At 56.6% G+C, this 16,981-nt stretch overlaps 1 protein-coding gene across 2 annotated transcripts in view; it reads left to right on the plus strand.

The window, feature by feature from the left end:
* Positions 1-16,385, plus strand: part of HIC2 (HIC ZBTB transcriptional repressor 2) — a 28,765-nt gene extending 12,380 nt beyond the window's left edge. Inside the window, exons 2-4 of one of the 2 annotated variants that reach the window (XR_008291509.1) lie at positions 7,838-7,935; positions 9,690-15,259; positions 16,140-16,385. Coding sequence is in view for 1 of the 2 variants with exons in the window: in XM_027049620.2 (XP_026905421.2) it covers positions 7,910-7,935; positions 9,690-11,514 (1,851 nt within the window). In the remaining variant the exon portion in view is untranslated. Of the gene's footprint in view, positions 1-7,837; positions 7,936-9,689 lie in introns of both variants that reach the window. The other variant, XM_027049620.2, reaches the window with a different exon arrangement.
* The last annotated feature ends 596 nt before the right edge of the window (positions 16,386-16,981 follow it).

The following is a 16,981-nucleotide window of genomic DNA, read 5'->3' on the forward strand; positions in this document are numbered from 1 at the left end:
TTTCTGTTCGTGTATACCTTGGAGTGCACTTCTAGACCATAGGGCTTGCATGTTTTCATCCTTGGTCTTATTTCTAAAATAATACCTTTCTCTTTTTCCTCAGGAAGTATTCTTTAGTCTTTGCCCGGCCAATTAAAGTCCCATCATTACTGTCTGGTATCAGGTTTTGTTTTTTCTAATTCTCCTTTAGGGTGCGATTTCTTTGTCATCCTGGCCTGCCATGTCATGGGGCAGGGCAGCGCTGCCTCGATGCCAGCTTGCCTCAAGAGTTCTGACCAACCCACAATGACCATGGGGGTGAAGGGTTGTCAACCACCCTTTCTAGGGAAGGGCTCCTCTACATTGAGAGGCGGTTCCTCCTCCTTTTTGATCATGAAATATTTTCTTGTCTGACATGTGAAGTAGAAGATGGTAGGAGTTTGGGTTTGCTTTGTTTGGCTTTAATTCTTTCAGAGTCCTTGGTGGGCATAAGAATTGTTATTCTTACGACTACCAGGTTTGGTTTTGAAATTGTGGAGTGAGCAATGGGCTCGGCAGCTCCTGCTCTGTGACTCAGCTGTGTCTCTTGCTCTGGGGCTCGGTTAACCTCATCTGAAGGGTGTCCCTGGGCCAGGTGAGACGACCGTGATAGTCTTTTACAGTAGGGCTGCCCAGGCTTTCTGGGTGCTCTTTAGCTCCTCACATGTGGAATTTCCACCTATTTACCACAGTGCTGTCCTGCCCCTCTCCTCCCTTGAGGTCTCTGCCTACCACTCAGGCCCGGCAGCCCCTACCCTTGGCCATGTCCTGCCTCCATAGATGCCTGGTGACTAGGCTCTACCTCGCTGTCTTGTGTTCCAAGCCCACCATTTTTATTAATCACTTTCTGGGCTTATTTACCTGGGAAATCATGTCTTCCCTTTGGGAGCTATCTTCTTTCTCTCGACCCCCAATGGCTGAGCGTTTACTACTTAGCGTTTACAGAGCATTGGGCTTTCCTGGAGGTAGAAAACTTATAACCCACCTCAGTGCTTCCCAGACTTGAAATGTGCATGTGAGTCCCGTGAGGTTCAAATGCAAGTTATGCAGTGAGGTCTGAGCAGCAGCATTTCTTGTGAGACCCTGGGTGGTGCTGCTGCTGGTAAATGGGGCTGGGGCCACAGAAACCAGTGCACTGGGGCCTCTCTGCCTCTTGACTGAAGTAGCTCTTGGATTTTCACTTGTTCCTTGCCTGATGGAGATGGCAGATGTCCTCTCCCTGCTCTGCTGTCCTGTTGGCCAGCCCACCCCATGGGCGCTCCATGCCTCCAGGCTCCTGCTCTGTTGCTGCCAGTGAGCCTTTCACCAACAGTTCAGGCCCCTCCTGAAGGGAATGCAGTGGGGGAGAGAGCCTGGAGGTGAGTGTAGCTTTTGTATGAATAATCATGATCTTAAACTGCTCTTCCCCTTCTTCGATCAGTGCTCACCTGCCTCTCCTCAGTGGCACTTAAGGTCGTGGCCTGGCTTGGTACACTGCTAGACCTGGCCCTCCAGTGGGACCCTGTCCTTTGCCTTTCCTGGTGCCAGCTAGCCAATTGTGTCAGAGCCAGCAGAAGAAATTCAGTTGCAGGCCCCCAAGACCATCCTGGCCTTGCTTCTGGTTGGCTTTAAAGCCAGGAGCAATGGGAGGGTTGTAGGCCTGGAGGAAGGAGGGAGAAGACCCAAGGCTGTCTTGGAGAAGCAAGGTTTGCAGGCTGTGGGGCCTGTGCAGTGTGGAGCTTCCTGCCAGGCCTCTCCTCACACTAGCACTTTCTAGCCTTTTCCTCACCGTGTTGTTAGCCAGGAGCTGGCCCATCTCTTAGATGGGAGTGCACGGAGACGAAGGTGGTCAGGGCCCAGGCAGGACTTGGCCCATCACAGGCAGCACGGGGTCTTCAGTAGGGCCTAAGGGAATTTCAGGACAGACTCAAAGTCCAGCTGAGGTGGATGCCACTTGCCTTGCTGTTCAGGGTAAGCTGGTGGGTGGGTAACAGGGCTGGCCTGAGGGGCAGAGAAGGATGCCAGCACTGGGTCCCTGATCATTGTGCTACCAATGCAGTCAGTGGAACCCAAATGTTTATTTCGTAGAAGCCGTGTTGGAGGGAGGGCTGGGCTCCTGGCATTCGCAGAGCCTGTTGCTTTCCAGGAGGATGGTCTGGGAGAAGAGCCAGGAGCTGCTGGCTGGCATCCAGGGCTGGGCTAGATTACACGGCTGGGCTTGCCCAGAGCACTGAGTCCCACCCACCACCAGCCCATGCCTGGAGGAACAGGCCAGAGAGGTCATGGAGGCCAGGCAGGGGTGTTTCAGAAAAGCAGCATGCACAGCCTGGGCACCCAAAGCAGGCTGTGTGACCGGGGTCCCACCTTGTCGCTTCTAGCCAGAAGCTTCTCACTGGCCTCAGGTAGTAAAGGAGTTGGACTGATCTTATACATGAGGTCAGGAGAATGCAGCCCAAGTGAGGCCCTGCTGTGATGGGGAGGTGGGTGGTGGTGGGCAGGGGAAGGTGATGGTGGAGGTGCAGACCAAAATCCTTCCTTCTGGCTCTGCATGGAACGTGGTGTTCCTGTACGTGGCACTCCTGCCCGGCAATGGGAAGTGCATGCTCTCTGTCCATGGGGTAAGGAAAGTCTAACAGCGGCTCTAGATCAGGCTTTGAGCCCTTATTCTGCCACCTGCTTGCTCTTGTGACTCTGTACAAGTTCCTCAACCCCCAGAACCGTATCTGTCCCTGGAGGTAGAGATCACTCCTTAGTCTTCCCCACAGGCAGGCTGCTGTCTCCTGTGGGGCAGACTGAGGTAGGTCAAGGTGCTGTCTGGATGGGTGGGGAAGGGGAGAGAGGCTGCCGGTGAAGGGGATGGAAGAGACTTCATGGAGGAATACAGAGAAGAGGGGTGTGGAGGAGGATTCCCGGCCATGGGGACAGGAGAATGCAGTCTTGGGCTTCTGGTCTGCTGGACTGGTTGGTGGGTTGGGGGTGGGGCCTTGGCTTTTCTGGATCCTGAACTGCTTGTACCTTCTAGGTTGTCTCCACCATGCCCCCAAGCTGCTCTCTTGCAGCATGGGTGGGGCCAGGCCTTCAGGGAAGAGGCACTTCTTTGAGCACCAGGTGACCAGTGCCGGTCAACTGTGACTGAGGCCAGTGCTGACCTCAGATTCAGGCTTGGGGACAGTAGCCAGCATGTTTGGTGCCCTCTCTGACACAGAAGAGCTAAACCCCTGTAGGTGTGGAAGCTGCTTTGTGGCTGGCTGTACCTTGCCCAGCTGTGCCCCTCTGCTTGGCACTCTTTTGTGCCTCCTACCTGTCAGTGGAACTCTGGGTGGGCGATGAGGGGCTGGAAGATTCCTGTATCTCTGTTACTTCTGGCCAGGTGTGGTTAAAGAGAAAAGATGGTCTCCTGTTGGGTGCTTTGGGATGGGCTATCCTCCAGCATAGCCCCAAGACTCTTGTGAGAAGTACCACTTGAGGAAGTGAAGGAGGGCCACAAGAGAGGGAGGTGGGATGACAAATTTTCCAGGAGATCTGGGCAAAGAGGCCGGCCCAGGGAGAGAAAGCAGGTGGTCCCTCTTTCCCTGTCCTTCATCTTTCTCTCTAGGGCCCACCCTTCTGGTTGGAAGGGAAGGTGGAGAAGTTTTCTGAAATCTGGAGGCCTTCAGTCAAGGTGCCCGCAGTGGTGTCTGGAGTAGGGGTGGCGTGGGGGGGGGGGGGTGCAGGGTTTGTTCCTGCCTGCAGGAGGTCAGGCATTGAGTAGAACAGATAGCATTTTTCTGGGGCATACTGCTCATGAGGGTCAGGAGTGCCAGGTGTGAAACACTCCCTGGGTTTGGCCCCTATCTGTGGGGCTGGAAATGGGTATGGGGTGTGCTCCACTTTCTCCAGGAGGGACGCAGTGCCTGCTGCCAGGCCCCAGGGAGGTGAGGCTGCCAGCCTGGTCTCCAGAGGGCACCACACCACTGGAGGTTGAATGACCAGGACAGTTCTTTTTTTTTTTTTTTTTTTCTTTCTTGATTTTTAAGTGATCTCTACATCCAATGTGGGACTTGAACTCATGACCCCAAGATCAAGAGTTGTATGCTCTTCCACCTGAGCCAGCCAGGCATCCCAGACCAGAGCAGTTCTGAATGCTCAGGTCTTCTGGAGCCCAGGCTTGGACACAATGGGTGTCCAGGCTGAGTTAGGCAGTTCCCATGAGATAGGTGGTTGGAATTGTTCTCCTGTGCTCTCTGCTTAACCAAAGATCACTTTAAAACTTCTCATGGCCTCTGAAAGGCTGGACTAGTGCATGCTCTTCTGCTTTTTGTAGAATGCTAGGAAAAGAGAGAGGCCTGGAGGTGACCCTATTCTAGCCTCCCCATGAGCTCTTGAGGCCATGTAGACTGCCTGGGATCATGGGCAAGTGGGGTTCCTAATGGGGTGCTGCTCCAAGGGTCAGGAGGCCATGGGCCCTGCCTCCTGCCATCCTCATTGGCTTCTTGTCTAGTGTGTGTTTGATGGGATGCAGGGTAGGAGATCTCAGGTCAGTATCCTTGACCTAGGGCTTTGAATACCTACCAAGAACCTGTGATGGCTGCCTAGCCAGGATGGAATCAGGAGGGACAGGGATCTGTTCTTGCCATTACCACTCTACCCTCATGGGCTACTTGTGTGCCTAGGATGAGTGAATGTTAGGTGGTAGTGGGCTGCTGAGAAGGGCATGTCCTTTGGAAGCCTCCGTTCTTTCACTCTTTGTTGGAATTTTTTTTTCAATATGAGGTAAAATTGACATATAACATGGGACCCAAATTTCTGGTGAGCCCTTGAGTTTTGACCAGTGAGTTCATTAACCTTAACCCAAACCTAAACCCAGATATAGAGCCACCCTGGGCCTAGAAAGTTCCTCATGTACCTTCCCAAACAGTGCTCACCAAACCTTCTACAGGCTCTTTTGATTTTGTTTCTACCATGATTAGTTCTGCCTGTTCTAGAACTTAATTTAAATGGCATCTTGCAGTCTGTACTCTTTTTGCAAGGTTTCCTTCAGTCAACGTCATGATTTTGAGACTTATGCATGTTCGTACATCGGTTTTTTTCTTTTAGAACTTAAAAAGTAATACACACTTATTTTAAATTTTGAATATTATAAAAATGAACATAACAGAAACTATAGTTTTCCTGTACTTCCATTCCCCGCCCCCCCCCCCCCCCAGCCTGCCCCAAGATAATCTTGTTTATTGGTTGGGTGTTCATGCCCCCAAGATGTTTCTTTACTGGATGGCATTGCCTGGTTGGGCCTTTCATGCCTTGGTTGAGGAGGGTAGACAGGAAGAAGCAGCAGACAGGTGCGGGGAGCTCCCCCTGGCTCAGCTCTATTGGCCTGACCTTCCCTTAGGTGGGTGTGTCTTTTAAAAGTCTCGGATGTCTGGGCCCTAGACTTGTCCTCACTGTGTGTATGTGGGGATTGCCGTTGGCTTTTCCGTGGCAGGGACTTGGAGGGGAAGGAAAGAAAATGTTACAGCCCAACTAGGTAGGTGGATGTTGACCATTTTGTAAACCGGGACCTGGGAAGGTAATCCAGCTGTTACAGCCAGGTCTTTCTGTTCATTACCACCCCTACCCCACCCTCAGCTTTTGTGTTCATAAGAAGGAAGGAGGCAGAGCTGGCTTTCCCCAGGGACTGTGTTTCTCCTGCCCTTACCTGCTGGGGTCAGCCTAGCCAGGAATTCTCCACACTACACCCCCAACCCATCCCACTGCCCCAGATCCTGGGTTTCCTGGAGCCAGTGCTCTGGCAGGCAACGGTTTTGAGCTGGGTGTGGATCCTTGGGGCTGATAGGCACGCTGCCTGGGCCTGCTGCCAGGGGGCTGCTGGATGCCAGGAGCTGGTGCCAAGAGGTATCCTCATCCCAGCCTGCAGGCTCCTGCCAGGGCTGAGCACCAGCCCATGTACCCAGTGGGGTGTTGCACTGCCGGCTTACTGGGCCAGTCCCCACAGCCACGTTTCTAGTTACCTGCCACCCCCCACCCCCCGGCCTGCCGCCTCCCCAGGGCTGTGTCCTCTCTAGCTTAGGCGCTTGCTGCTCCCACACCCTGTGTTGAACAGTAGGGCAGAGGACTCTGCTGTTTTTTGCTGGGAAGAAAAGAAGCAACGCCTTGCAGGGGTCTTGGCCCTGCAGCAGGGGTCACCCCCTCACAGACATAGTGGCAGCCCACTATGCTGTCTGTGAATTCCCAGCAGGCAGCTCCACTGGGGCCCCACCCAGTGGAGGGTTCAGCGAAGCCTACTCAGTCCTGTGGGGAAGTTTGGGCTCAAGAAGAGTCCTGTCTGACCCAGCCTGGGAGGACTTGGTCAGTCAATGTGCCTTTCCGGGGCTGTGAAGTGGCTGGCACAGCTAGAGCAATGGGTACCTGTGGAAGCCCTCAAGTTCTGTTTTGCTGCCTGCTCTCTGCCTGGTTTTCTGTAGTTGGACTGATCTCCCACAAGGGCAAGTAATCCCTAGTTGCAGGGCCTGGCACATAGTGAAGCGGAGGCCACTGTGTGGATGCCTCAGCAGGGCTTGGGTTGCCCTGAGATCTGGTGGGGAGCAGGCAGTGGCACAAGGCTGTATGGTGGGTGTCTGGTTGGCTTGAACATATCGCTGTGGCTCCCTGTCCATTTTTCAGGGCTGCTCTCACCAGCGCCCAGGTGGTCTCTGCCCCCTTCCCAAGGCTGGGCTCTATTCTGTGCTGGCCATTTCTGGTAACACCCAGCAGGGGAGCCTGAACTCTTTACACAGGCAAGGGGCCCAGGCCACCTTCATTAAATGTAGATGCCCTCAGGCCTCTGGACCTACGGAGCTGGTTCTGCTGCCCTCTGGGCCATGGGTAGGTTCCTGGACCAACCATCCCCCCCTCTCCATTTCCCCCACACCCCTGGGCTACCCCATGAGAGGGGAGTTGTCCTAGGGGCCAGAGAGACAGCTGGTAGGCTGGAGCTGAGGCCTCCCAGCCACCCCGCACCCCGGGTCTGGTCACATTCCTGAGGGACCTGCTGAGCCTCCCTGGCCCAGGGGGTGGGGGAAGGGCAGGCAGGGATGGGCCTAGGGCTGCTGCAGGCCTCCACCCCCACCCCTGGCTCCATTCCAAGGGAGCCCAGACCTGCCTGAGTTGGGTGCAAAAAGCCAGAACCTCAGGATCCTAGGGATCTGCAGCTCTGGGGGGTGGGAGTGGGGAGCGGGAGCCCCTCCGCATCTGGCTGCAGCTGCCAGCTGCTTTGGCGGGCTGGTATTGAAAGGCCTGTGTTGCAGAAACTCCTGCAAGGGGAGGCCATGTGGTCAGGCTGGGCTGGGCAGGAGGGGGCTGGGCCCTCTGGGGGGTGGGGGGGGGTGGCAAGAACAGATCAGGAAGGGAAGGAGGCAGGAGAGCCAGAAGCGGTTGAGACTGGTTCTTATAAATAGCCCATTGCACCAGGGCCTCCAATTTTGACCTTTTGTTATGTAAATGTGGCCAGCCTGGGAAGGGCCTTGCCCAGGCCTCCTGCCACCACGCCTGCCCGCCTGGAATTACAGAGGAATTACGCGCCTGCTACCAGCTCCCTGACAGGCCTAGGTGGCCCCTTAGAGTACCCTAAATCTCTTGGGTGGGAGGAGGGTGCAGCCCTGGTGAGCTCTCCAGACCTGTGACCTTCCCTGCCACCAGGCCTGACTGCTGGGCACTGTGGCCTCCGTCCTCTGCCTGGCTGCCCTTTATGTCCCACCCAGAGAGACCCCAGACTTTCCTGGGAATAAGGGCTCCAGGGCCACCAGGTGCCTTCTCCTTCACTGTTCCTCCTTCCCTCCCTTGCTGGTGTATATGTGGGTGACCCTGTCCATCTTCTCCTCCCCAGGTGACCAGGCATTGATGCACCCCCAGGGAGGCCACGCGCTCAAGGAGGCCACCCCCGCTGGCTGCTGCTCACATGGTTTCTGGGCCCCTGGCACTACGGTAGGCTGGGGACAGGGAACTGGCAGGATGGAGGGAGGGGGAGACATGGGGGAAGGCTTTCTGGGCGGCCCACACAGCCTTGCAGTTCTCAGCCTGGTCCTTTGTGTGTATGCAGTGCTGGGGTGCATGGGGGGGAGGTTGGGGCCCACTGTTCTCAGCCTGCAGAGGAGGGGCTGCTGTGGCTCACATGCTCTTGGAGGACGGGACCTCCTGCCCTTGGCCTGCCCCTTGCCAGTCTGGGAGCACCAGGCATCCTGGGTGCTGGTGGGGCTGACACCACATTTCCCTGGGGCTGGGTGTCCCTGCCAGTGTGGAAGCTGTGCCTTGGGCTCTTTGTCCCTGACTGGCTGGCTGAGGAGCAGGGAGTGACAGAGGGTAGGTTCTCTTGGGACCTGGGCTCTAGCCTCTGAGCCCCAGCTGAACGGTCTTGTAAGGCTGGGTTGGCTGGGTTGGCTGAGCCCATGCTTGCTGCCTCCTGTCAGGCCCTGAGTGCTAGCTTGTGGCTCTGTCTACCCATGTGTGTTCGTGGTGAGTTCCAAGGCCTTCTTTGGGATGTGCATGGTTATTAGAGTTTCCGTCTATCAGAGCAGGTGTGGGGTAACTGGGAGTGGGAAGTGTTTGTGTTACAGAAAGCCAGCATGGGCGTGATCCCTTCAGGCTCTCCCCTAAGGGAGGCAGAACTGGGTTGGGTACACTGGTAGAAGCTGGGAGGTCCTGGGTAGGGTGAGGCTCAGAGCAGTCAGTTACTTTTGGAGACGTGAAAGCACATTTGTCAACTGCATGGCACAGAGTTGCCTGTGTGAGGGACCAGAGGGAGCATGGAGCCACACTTTGTGCCTTGGGTCCTGCTGCTCATTTGGGTGGGTGCATGGTCAGAGCATTACTGCTCCCAGAGACCATGTGCATGCTCTTACAAAGCCCACCTGCAGGATTCTCGGGGAGGTCAGAGGTTTATGTGTGTCTATTACTTAATGACATCAGTGACTGTACCAGGCTGACAAGGCCAGCTGGCTGCCGTTCCCAGGGCCCCAGTGGTGCCAGAGGCTTGGCCAGGCCACCTTTTCTGCTCAGCACCTAGCGACCCAGGCTGGGGTGCTCAGGGCCCTCCTGAGCTGGGAGCAGGCATTGGCAAGGGACTCTGGCTGGGCTGCAGTGTCTGAAGGCAGGAATGTGACGTTGACAAACCTGTAAGTTTGGGAAGCCACTAGGGTTGTTTGAGAGGCACTCAGGGCAGAGCAGAGGTCACAGGTGGTGGCTGCATAGGAAAAAGAACCTTTATTTGACATTGGGAGGTTTAGCCTGGCAAACTTAATTTCTAGTTTGCCCTAAAAACCAGGAAGTTATATGCCCATGTGGGAAGTGAGCCTGCCCAGGAGCTTCTGCTCACTTCATTCCCCACTGCTTCCCAGTACCTCACAGTCCCCTGCTGGTCATTTTTAAGTCCCCTGTGGGCATGTGGTCGACTTGAGTGTGGAGACGGTACCCTGGGTTGTGGAACCAAATTCACATCCGATTGTCTCTGCTTAGCATCATGTGACCCTCATTGTCCTCTGTTTCTGTTTTTCTCATTGGTGCAAATGGGGCCAGTGCCAGTGTCTCTTTTCAGGCAGCATGAGCCCCGATGGGTAGTGTGAGTTCCCTGCTTGGGTACTGTGCCAGGGAGGCCCCCTGAGCACCACTGCAACCCCACATTGTCTCCAAGCCCTTGGATGAGGCTCCCAGGTGGTTAATGCCCCATGTGTTCTTGCCCACAGGTGGTACGCGTGGGCAGGGCGAGGGGACATGGGGCCCGACATGGAGCTGCCCAGCCACTCCAAGCAGCTCTTGTTGCAGCTGAACCAGCAGAGGACAAAGGGCTTTCTGTGTGATGTCATCATCATGGTGGAGAACTCCATCTTTCGGGCCCACAAGAATGTTCTGGCTGCCAGCAGCATCTACTTCAAGTCCCTAGTCCTGCACGATAACCTCATCAACCTGGACACGGACATGGTCAGCTCCACGGTGTTCCAGCAGATCCTGGACTTCATCTACACGGGCAAGCTACTGCCCAGCGACCAGCCAGCTGAGCCCAATTTCAGCACTCTCCTCACTGCCGCCAGCTACCTCCAGCTGCCCGAGTTGGCAGCCCTCTGCCGTCGTAAACTCAAGCGAGCCGGCAAGCCCTTTGGCTCTGGACGGGTGAGTGCCACCGGCATGGGGAGGCCTCCCCGCAGCCAGCGGCTGTCCACAGCCTCTGTCATCCAGGCACGGTATCCAGGGCTCATGGACGGACGCAAGGGGGCCCACACCCCCCAGGAGCTCCCCCAGGCCAAAGGCTCGGATGACGAGCTCTTCCTTGGAGGCTCAAGCCAGGAGGGCGTGCATGGCCTGAGCCGGGCCATCTGTCCCACCAGTGGGGAGGCTGGCCTGGGCAGCTGCAGCACCAATGGGAGCAGTGGGGGCTGCGAGCAGGAGCTGGGCCTGGACCTGTCCAAGAAGAGCCCTCCCCTGCCCCCTGCTACCCCCGGTCCCCCCCTGACCCCGGAAGACCCGGCCCAGCTGAGTGACAGTCAGCATGGCTCGCCCCTCTCAGCCTCTGCCCCTCCTGTTGCCAACAGTGCCTCTTATGCTGAGCTGGGGGGCACCCCCAATGAGCCCATGGATCTGGAGGGGTCTGAGGATAACCACCTGAGTCTGCTGGAGGGGCCTGGTGGGCAGCCCCGGAAGAGCCTGCGGCACTCAGCCCGCAAGAAGGAATGGAGCAAGAAGGAGCCTATGGTGGGATCCCCCTTTGAGCGGAGGGAAGCGGGGCCCAAGGGCCCTTGCCCGGGGGAAGAGGGCGAGGGGCTAGGGGACAGGGTTCCCAATGGCATCCTGGCCAGCAGCGTTGCGGGGGGTGGCCCCAGTGGGCCTTACACGGAGCCCCCGTACTCCTGCAAGGAGGAGGAGGAGAATGGCAAGGATGGAAGTGAGGACAGCGGGCAGAGTGGGAGCGAGGGGGGCAGTGGCCATGCTGGTACCCACTACATGTACCGGCAGGAGGGCTACGAGACGGTGTCCTATGGGGACAACCTGTATGTGTGCATCCCCTGCGCCAAAGGCTTCCCCAGCTCTGAGCAGCTCAATGCCCACGTGGAGACACACACAGAGGAGGAGCTGTTCATCAAGGAGGAGGGTGCTTACGAGACAGGCAGCGGGGGCGCTGAGGAGGAGGCTGAGGACCTGTCGGCGCCCAGCGCGGCCTATGCTGCTGAGCCCCGGCCCTTCAAGTGCTCCGTCTGCGAGAAGACCTACAAGGACCCTGCCACGTTGCGGCAGCACGAGAAGACACACTGGCTGACTCGGCCCTTCCCCTGCAACATCTGTGGCAAAATGTTCACCCAGCGCGGCACCATGACACGTCACATGCGGAGCCACCTGGGCCTGAAGCCCTTTGCCTGCGATGAGTGTGGCATGCGCTTCACCCGCCAGTACCGCCTCACTGAGCACATGCGCGTGCACTCGGGTGAGAAGCCCTATGAGTGCCAGCTCTGCGGAGGCAAGTTCACCCAGCAGCGCAACCTCATCAGCCACTTGCGCATGCATACTTCCCCCTCCTAGCTCCTAGAAGCCAAAGACCCTTCTCCCCGGCCCAAGGGTGCCCTCTGCAGACTCGCCCTTGGGAGCCAACGGAAGGAAGAAAGAAGCACGGAGGCCAGGCAGGAGGGGCCAGGACCCCCAGGTCCCACAGGGGTAGCTCCTGGTGGCACCTCCAGCCAGCCCCCCCCACACCCAGAGCTTTAATGGACAGTCTGTACCAAGAGAAGAGAGAGGAGGGAAGCCGATGGGCCCAAGCTCCACATGTGCATTGCTGGTGTGCAGTCTACCTCCTGATTCCGCCCAGGCCTCTGGCTCCCCGAGGCGGCCACTGCGGGGCCCGTGGGAGTGGGTCATGGGGGTCTTGCTGGGATCTGGCCCCTTTCCCGCAGGCCGGGTCAGAGCAGGGGGCAGTGGGGGCCTCCCTCTGCTGGGGAGGAGCAGGGCTGCCCCGTGGCCAGGGGCGGTGTCTGTGTGCATGCACGAGTGCTTGTCTGTGTGCGGGCCACCCTGGCTTTTCGGGGAATGGTGCTGGAGGGGAGGGGACAGAGCCCTCCTTCCTGGAGCCAGGGGTCACTGCTCACTGGCGCTGGGACAGTCAGGGGGGCCCCCACCGCCTACCTCTCCACAGCTAAAGAGCCCTCTGGGCCTAGGTTGCTGTTATTCCTACTGATCTGTTCCTTTTTTCTTTTTGAATTTTGTTTTTTAAACCAAAACTAACAAGAGTTTATTTTCCTCCCGGCCCCTCGGGGCTGAGCCTGGGTCTGCAGACTGAATGTACAGGGGCAGCTGCCCTCCTGCCCCCGCCCCGGCTGAGGGGCGCCCACCCCTCCAGGCCCCAGAAGCCCTTCTAGGCCAAAGGCTTCCCTGGGCCCCGAGCCCTGCCTCGGCTGCCTCAGGAGAGAGAGTGATTTACCTATAGTTTCCGAGGAATATTCTTTGTTTAGAGGTACTTCTTTTTTATTAAGAGAAAAACCAGTGTAATGTTTATGTGAATGTTTGAACTGGAAGGTCTGGGACTTGTGGGGGGAGGGGGGAGGCTGGACTCAATGCCAGAGCCGTCGGTACTCTTCTTTTTCATTTTCTGTGTGTGTGTGTGTGTGTGTGTGTGTGTATGTATGTATGTATGTGTGTGTGTAGTGTGCTTGGTGCGTGTGGACCGATATTGCGCTTTCCTTCCTTCCTTCCCAATCAAGGTGGAGAGACTTCTGACCTTTTGCTACCTCTTGAATTCATGAGAACAGTACGTTGGTGACTGGCAGTTGAGGCTGTGACACTTGTTTTCCTCCTGTTAGTGTGCATAGGAAGACGCGAGTTTGAGTGAGCCAGGCTCTGCCTGGCCCAGGTGGCCCTACTGGGCCCTCCATCCCCAGTGGTCTCAGAGGGGAGCTCCTGCAGCTGCTGAGTCAGCTCGCATGTGTCTTTACCCCCAGAGCATGCGGCTAGCTGTGTCCACCCTGTGGGTGTTCTGAGTCCGTTGTGAAGCGTCAGGGAGCCTGCGTGTGTGCCTCTGATCTGGGGCTGGGTGAGGCAGGTGAGTGCTCCAGCCCCATGGGAGATCGGGGCCTGGAGCCAGCTCCCTACAGTTCCCTGCCAGGGCCAGGATGAGGTGGAAGTGAGCCCCCCCCCCCCCCCCCATCCTGTCTCCTGGGCCTGCAAGAGCTGGGACTTGGGAGAGCAGCAACCCCTCCCAGCCAGTGCAGAGGCTTAGGGAGGCACTGGCCAAAGTGATGTATACCCTCCTTGGGGACAGGGAGAGGTTACCTACCCTGCTTTGGCACCTTCTCTGAGCAGTCCTGGCTGCTCTGGCAAGAGGCTGGCTGCCACCCATTGGCTCAGCCCTGTCTGGAGTCCCACCCTTTACCCCTCAACCCTCACCTTGGGGTTTTTCTACCAGCCACAGGACCTCTCCATGGGCTGGGAGTCGGGCTCACAAGGCCAGACCAAGGTCGCCGTTGGTCCCACTGTCCTCAGCTGACTGGAGCCACAGGATTAGGCCAGCAGCTTTATCTTCATTTTGCTTCATGCTTTTCTTTTTTTTTTCCTTTCTACTTTACGTTCAGACCAAAAAATTCCAGAGTCATCCTCCACCCTCACCCCTCCAGAGACCCTCCAGCTGAAAACAGCCTGAGTTCAGGGACCCGAATGGTGAAGGGTGTGTTTTGCAAGTGAGGGCTTCTGGCTGAGCCCGTCTCAAGGCACCCCCAGCCCCAAGCTGGGTCTTCTTCCCTATGGGTGGGAAACAGAGCACTAGGCCTAGTGTCTTGTGTTCCCACAAGTCAGGTGAGGAGGCACGGTGCTTTCCAGGCCCCTCTGCCCTCCCGACCCCACCCCACTCCATCAGCACTTAAGCCACACGACACAAAGTCTGTACCACACGGGAGTTTTATGTGCGCCTGGCCTGTGTGTGGCCTCTCGGGCCGTGGGCAGCCGCATCCATGAGGTGACCCGTGAGAGTAGGTAATTCATTTGCAGAGCTTCAGGGACTGGGCGCAAAGGCCCCTCACTCAACGACGTTCGTGCGACATAGTATTGTACCCACCTGAGTATTGTATCGAGCCTTTTCTGTATTTTAACAAGAAAGCAAAACACTAGTTTCCTATTTAAGATTTTAAGGGTTTGTGGGGTGGGGTGGGACTAACACAACACTTGGTTTTGTTTTCTTTTTCCTTTGATTTCATGTGGAGTGTGTGCTTGCGAGTGTGTGTGTGGAAATGTGTTAAGAGCCTCACAAGGAAATTAGGCCGTTGGAGGCCAAGGGCGGCTTACAGTTCTCTGCTTTAGTCACTTAATTCCTGAATGTTTCGGAGAAACAGGAAACAGAAAATAGCAGATGTCATGTAGGAAAGAGAGGATAAACAAAAAAAAAAAAAAAAAAAAGCTCATACCCAAATTCACAAAACCTATTTTTTAAACCAAAGCACATTTTGAATGAGTATGGAACCTCAATGGGCTCAGAAAAAAAAGATACTAATATATTTATCTCATTGTTTACATAAACTTTTACAGTTTCAGACCTCAGCAGCTGTAAGGCTAGTCCCAGTGAATCCCCACCTTCCGCTGGAGGCCCTTCTGAGTTGGCTCACGGGCAGAGGGGCAGGCCTGGAGGCCCCCCAGATTCACCTGAGCCCTCCTCCCCAGCCTGAGGCCTCTCAAAGCCCAGCTGGCACCAAAGAGCTTGGGCCGATGCTGACTGCCCCCTAGGCCTCCTGGCCAGACCTCAGAGGTCCTGGCTAGCTGGCACAGCAGGGGGTGGCCGTCAGCTCTGGCCACAGGACCCGAGTCTGGGGTTAGGCCCCAGGATGGAGGGTCCCCCACTCTGCCCGTGACCCTCGTGGTGGGTTGATGTGAGGGTCCCTCTCAAGCCAAAAAGCCGGGATCTTTGCACAGCTCCGTTAACTCCAGTGGGTCCCCACCCCCAGGGGACACTCCCACCCCCGGCAGTGGGGGGGTGCTTCCTGGGCTGGTCCTTACCAACACAGACGGTGCAAACACTCTGAACAGTGTTGTTTTTGTATCAATATGTTTGTGCAGTGATGAATGTATTTATTTCTCAGACTTGGGGCGAGTGAGCGGCCGGCTCCGCCACCGCTTGCTCCCACCAGACCGAGCCATCGCAAGGGCTCCTCCAGGATTGCAAAAAAGGTAAAAAAGAGAAGATGAACCTTTAAGCAAAGAAGAATCTCAGAGACTCGCAGCATAGCCATACACCTCAGCCTGTGAAATGAACAATTCGGACCCAGACTGACTTGGAACCTCACGCAGCCTTGTGTGTGTATTTCCCGTTCGTCACCACTCGGGGGCGCTGGGCTGCCCCGCTATGCTCCCACCCCCACCCCGTCAGTATTCACTGGACTGGACCGCGTGCAGGAGTGCGATCTGGGCCGGGCTGGCTGGGCAGGCAGACCCTACCGCCCTCCCCACAGCCGTCCTGAGTGGGGGAGGCCTGGGCAGCCAGGAGGGCAGGGCTCAGGGAAGGTGGGGGGCGGGGGGGGGGGGCTGCATCCGTCCACCCCCTTGGCTTGGGGAGGAAAGCAGAGGCACCGGGCCTCCAGAGAACAGACCAGGGATCTCAGCCCTGTTGTACCCCTAGAAGGGACCAAGGCCCTTGCTCTTCGCCAGAGTCACGTTGGGGCAGACATTACTGAACCTGTGAACTGATGCCAGGAGTGCTAGGATGGAGAGAGGGACCTACTCAGCCTCAGTGTGACATTCCAGATCAGGGAGTGGAGGTTCGCTGTGGGAATGGAGGCTGCCCAGGCCCCCGTTCCTAGGACGCTTCTCCCCTGCCAGCTTCAGTCACCCACTTTAATTTTTCTACCGGGAACCCCTCCCCCTACCTCACCTTGCTATTTATTGCTGTAATTTATTGACCTCAAAAATGCTGCATAACAGACCTCACTTGGGGCAGGGAGGTTCCCCAGGGCTCCCCCCCTCCACTTGGTGGGGCCCCGTGGGGCCAGGTGCTGAGGGGAGCCTCTCTGTATCCCACCCATCACTTGTTTTCCCCCTCCCCCCTTGGGGGACCCCAGGTTGGGCACCTGCCCATTCGCAAATACCTCGAGGGGGAGGGGGAGGGATGGGGTTATAGCCGTTTTGTTTAATCGGAGAAGCGGGATCACGTCCTACTCTTATTTCCTTCCCGGAAGGGGGAGGGGCACCGTGATCGCACTCCTGTACTGGCCACCGCCGCTATCCGTCTTCGCATCGAGTTCACTTCCTTTGAGAGTTTGGATAAATTCAGGTCAGAGCTGCAGGTACGCAGCCCACAAGTGTCATAGAAAAAGCAATTCACCGACGACTGATCTCTCCATTCAGAAGCGTGCAGTCTTAATGTACAGTGATGAGAAACTGTTATTTTATGATCTTTTCATTAAAAGCTTGATTGAAAACTATCTTGTATGGGGCCTCTGTGTTCTGTGCCTGTTCTCTTCTGCTAAATGACACACTGCTTTCCTGTGTCCAGCACTTGCAAGACCCAGGAGGGTGGGAGCTGGGATGGGCCATCTGCCCACTATTGTCCTAAGGGCGGGTTTCAGGTGAAATGGCCCCAGGGGCTGGAATCTCACTTGGCCATGTGTGTGCATCCTGGGGTTGGGCTGTGGACCAGGGAACCAGCACCCTAGGGTCAACATCCTTTTGGGCAGTGTTGGCCTGAGTTAGCCTGTTCAGGAAGCAGTGGATATGTAGATAGGGACAGGGACCTGGTGGCCTGGATGAAGGGAGGTCTGGCTTGGGCCCAGGACCACCTGTTGGAGCAACAGAGTCATGCTGGGGCAAGACAAGGGCTCTCTACTGCACACTGCTCCTGATTCCTGCTTAGGGTAAAGGGGGGAGGAAGGAAAAGATAGTCTTAAGTTTCCAGGGGCAGAGACAGTAGTTCCAGTTCCCTGGTGGATTGTCCCAGCTACCAGAGGGGAATCCCAGAATGAGTGAAGATCCAGTAGGAGGGGTAGGGCTGGGGCCAGGAAGGTGGTCAGCAGCGGATGAT

This window comes from Acinonyx jubatus, chromosome D3, assembly GCF_027475565.1.
Source record: "Acinonyx jubatus isolate Ajub_Pintada_27869175 chromosome D3, VMU_Ajub_asm_v1.0, whole genome shotgun sequence".
NCBI classification, from domain to species: domain Eukaryota; kingdom Metazoa; phylum Chordata; class Mammalia; order Carnivora; family Felidae; genus Acinonyx; species Acinonyx jubatus.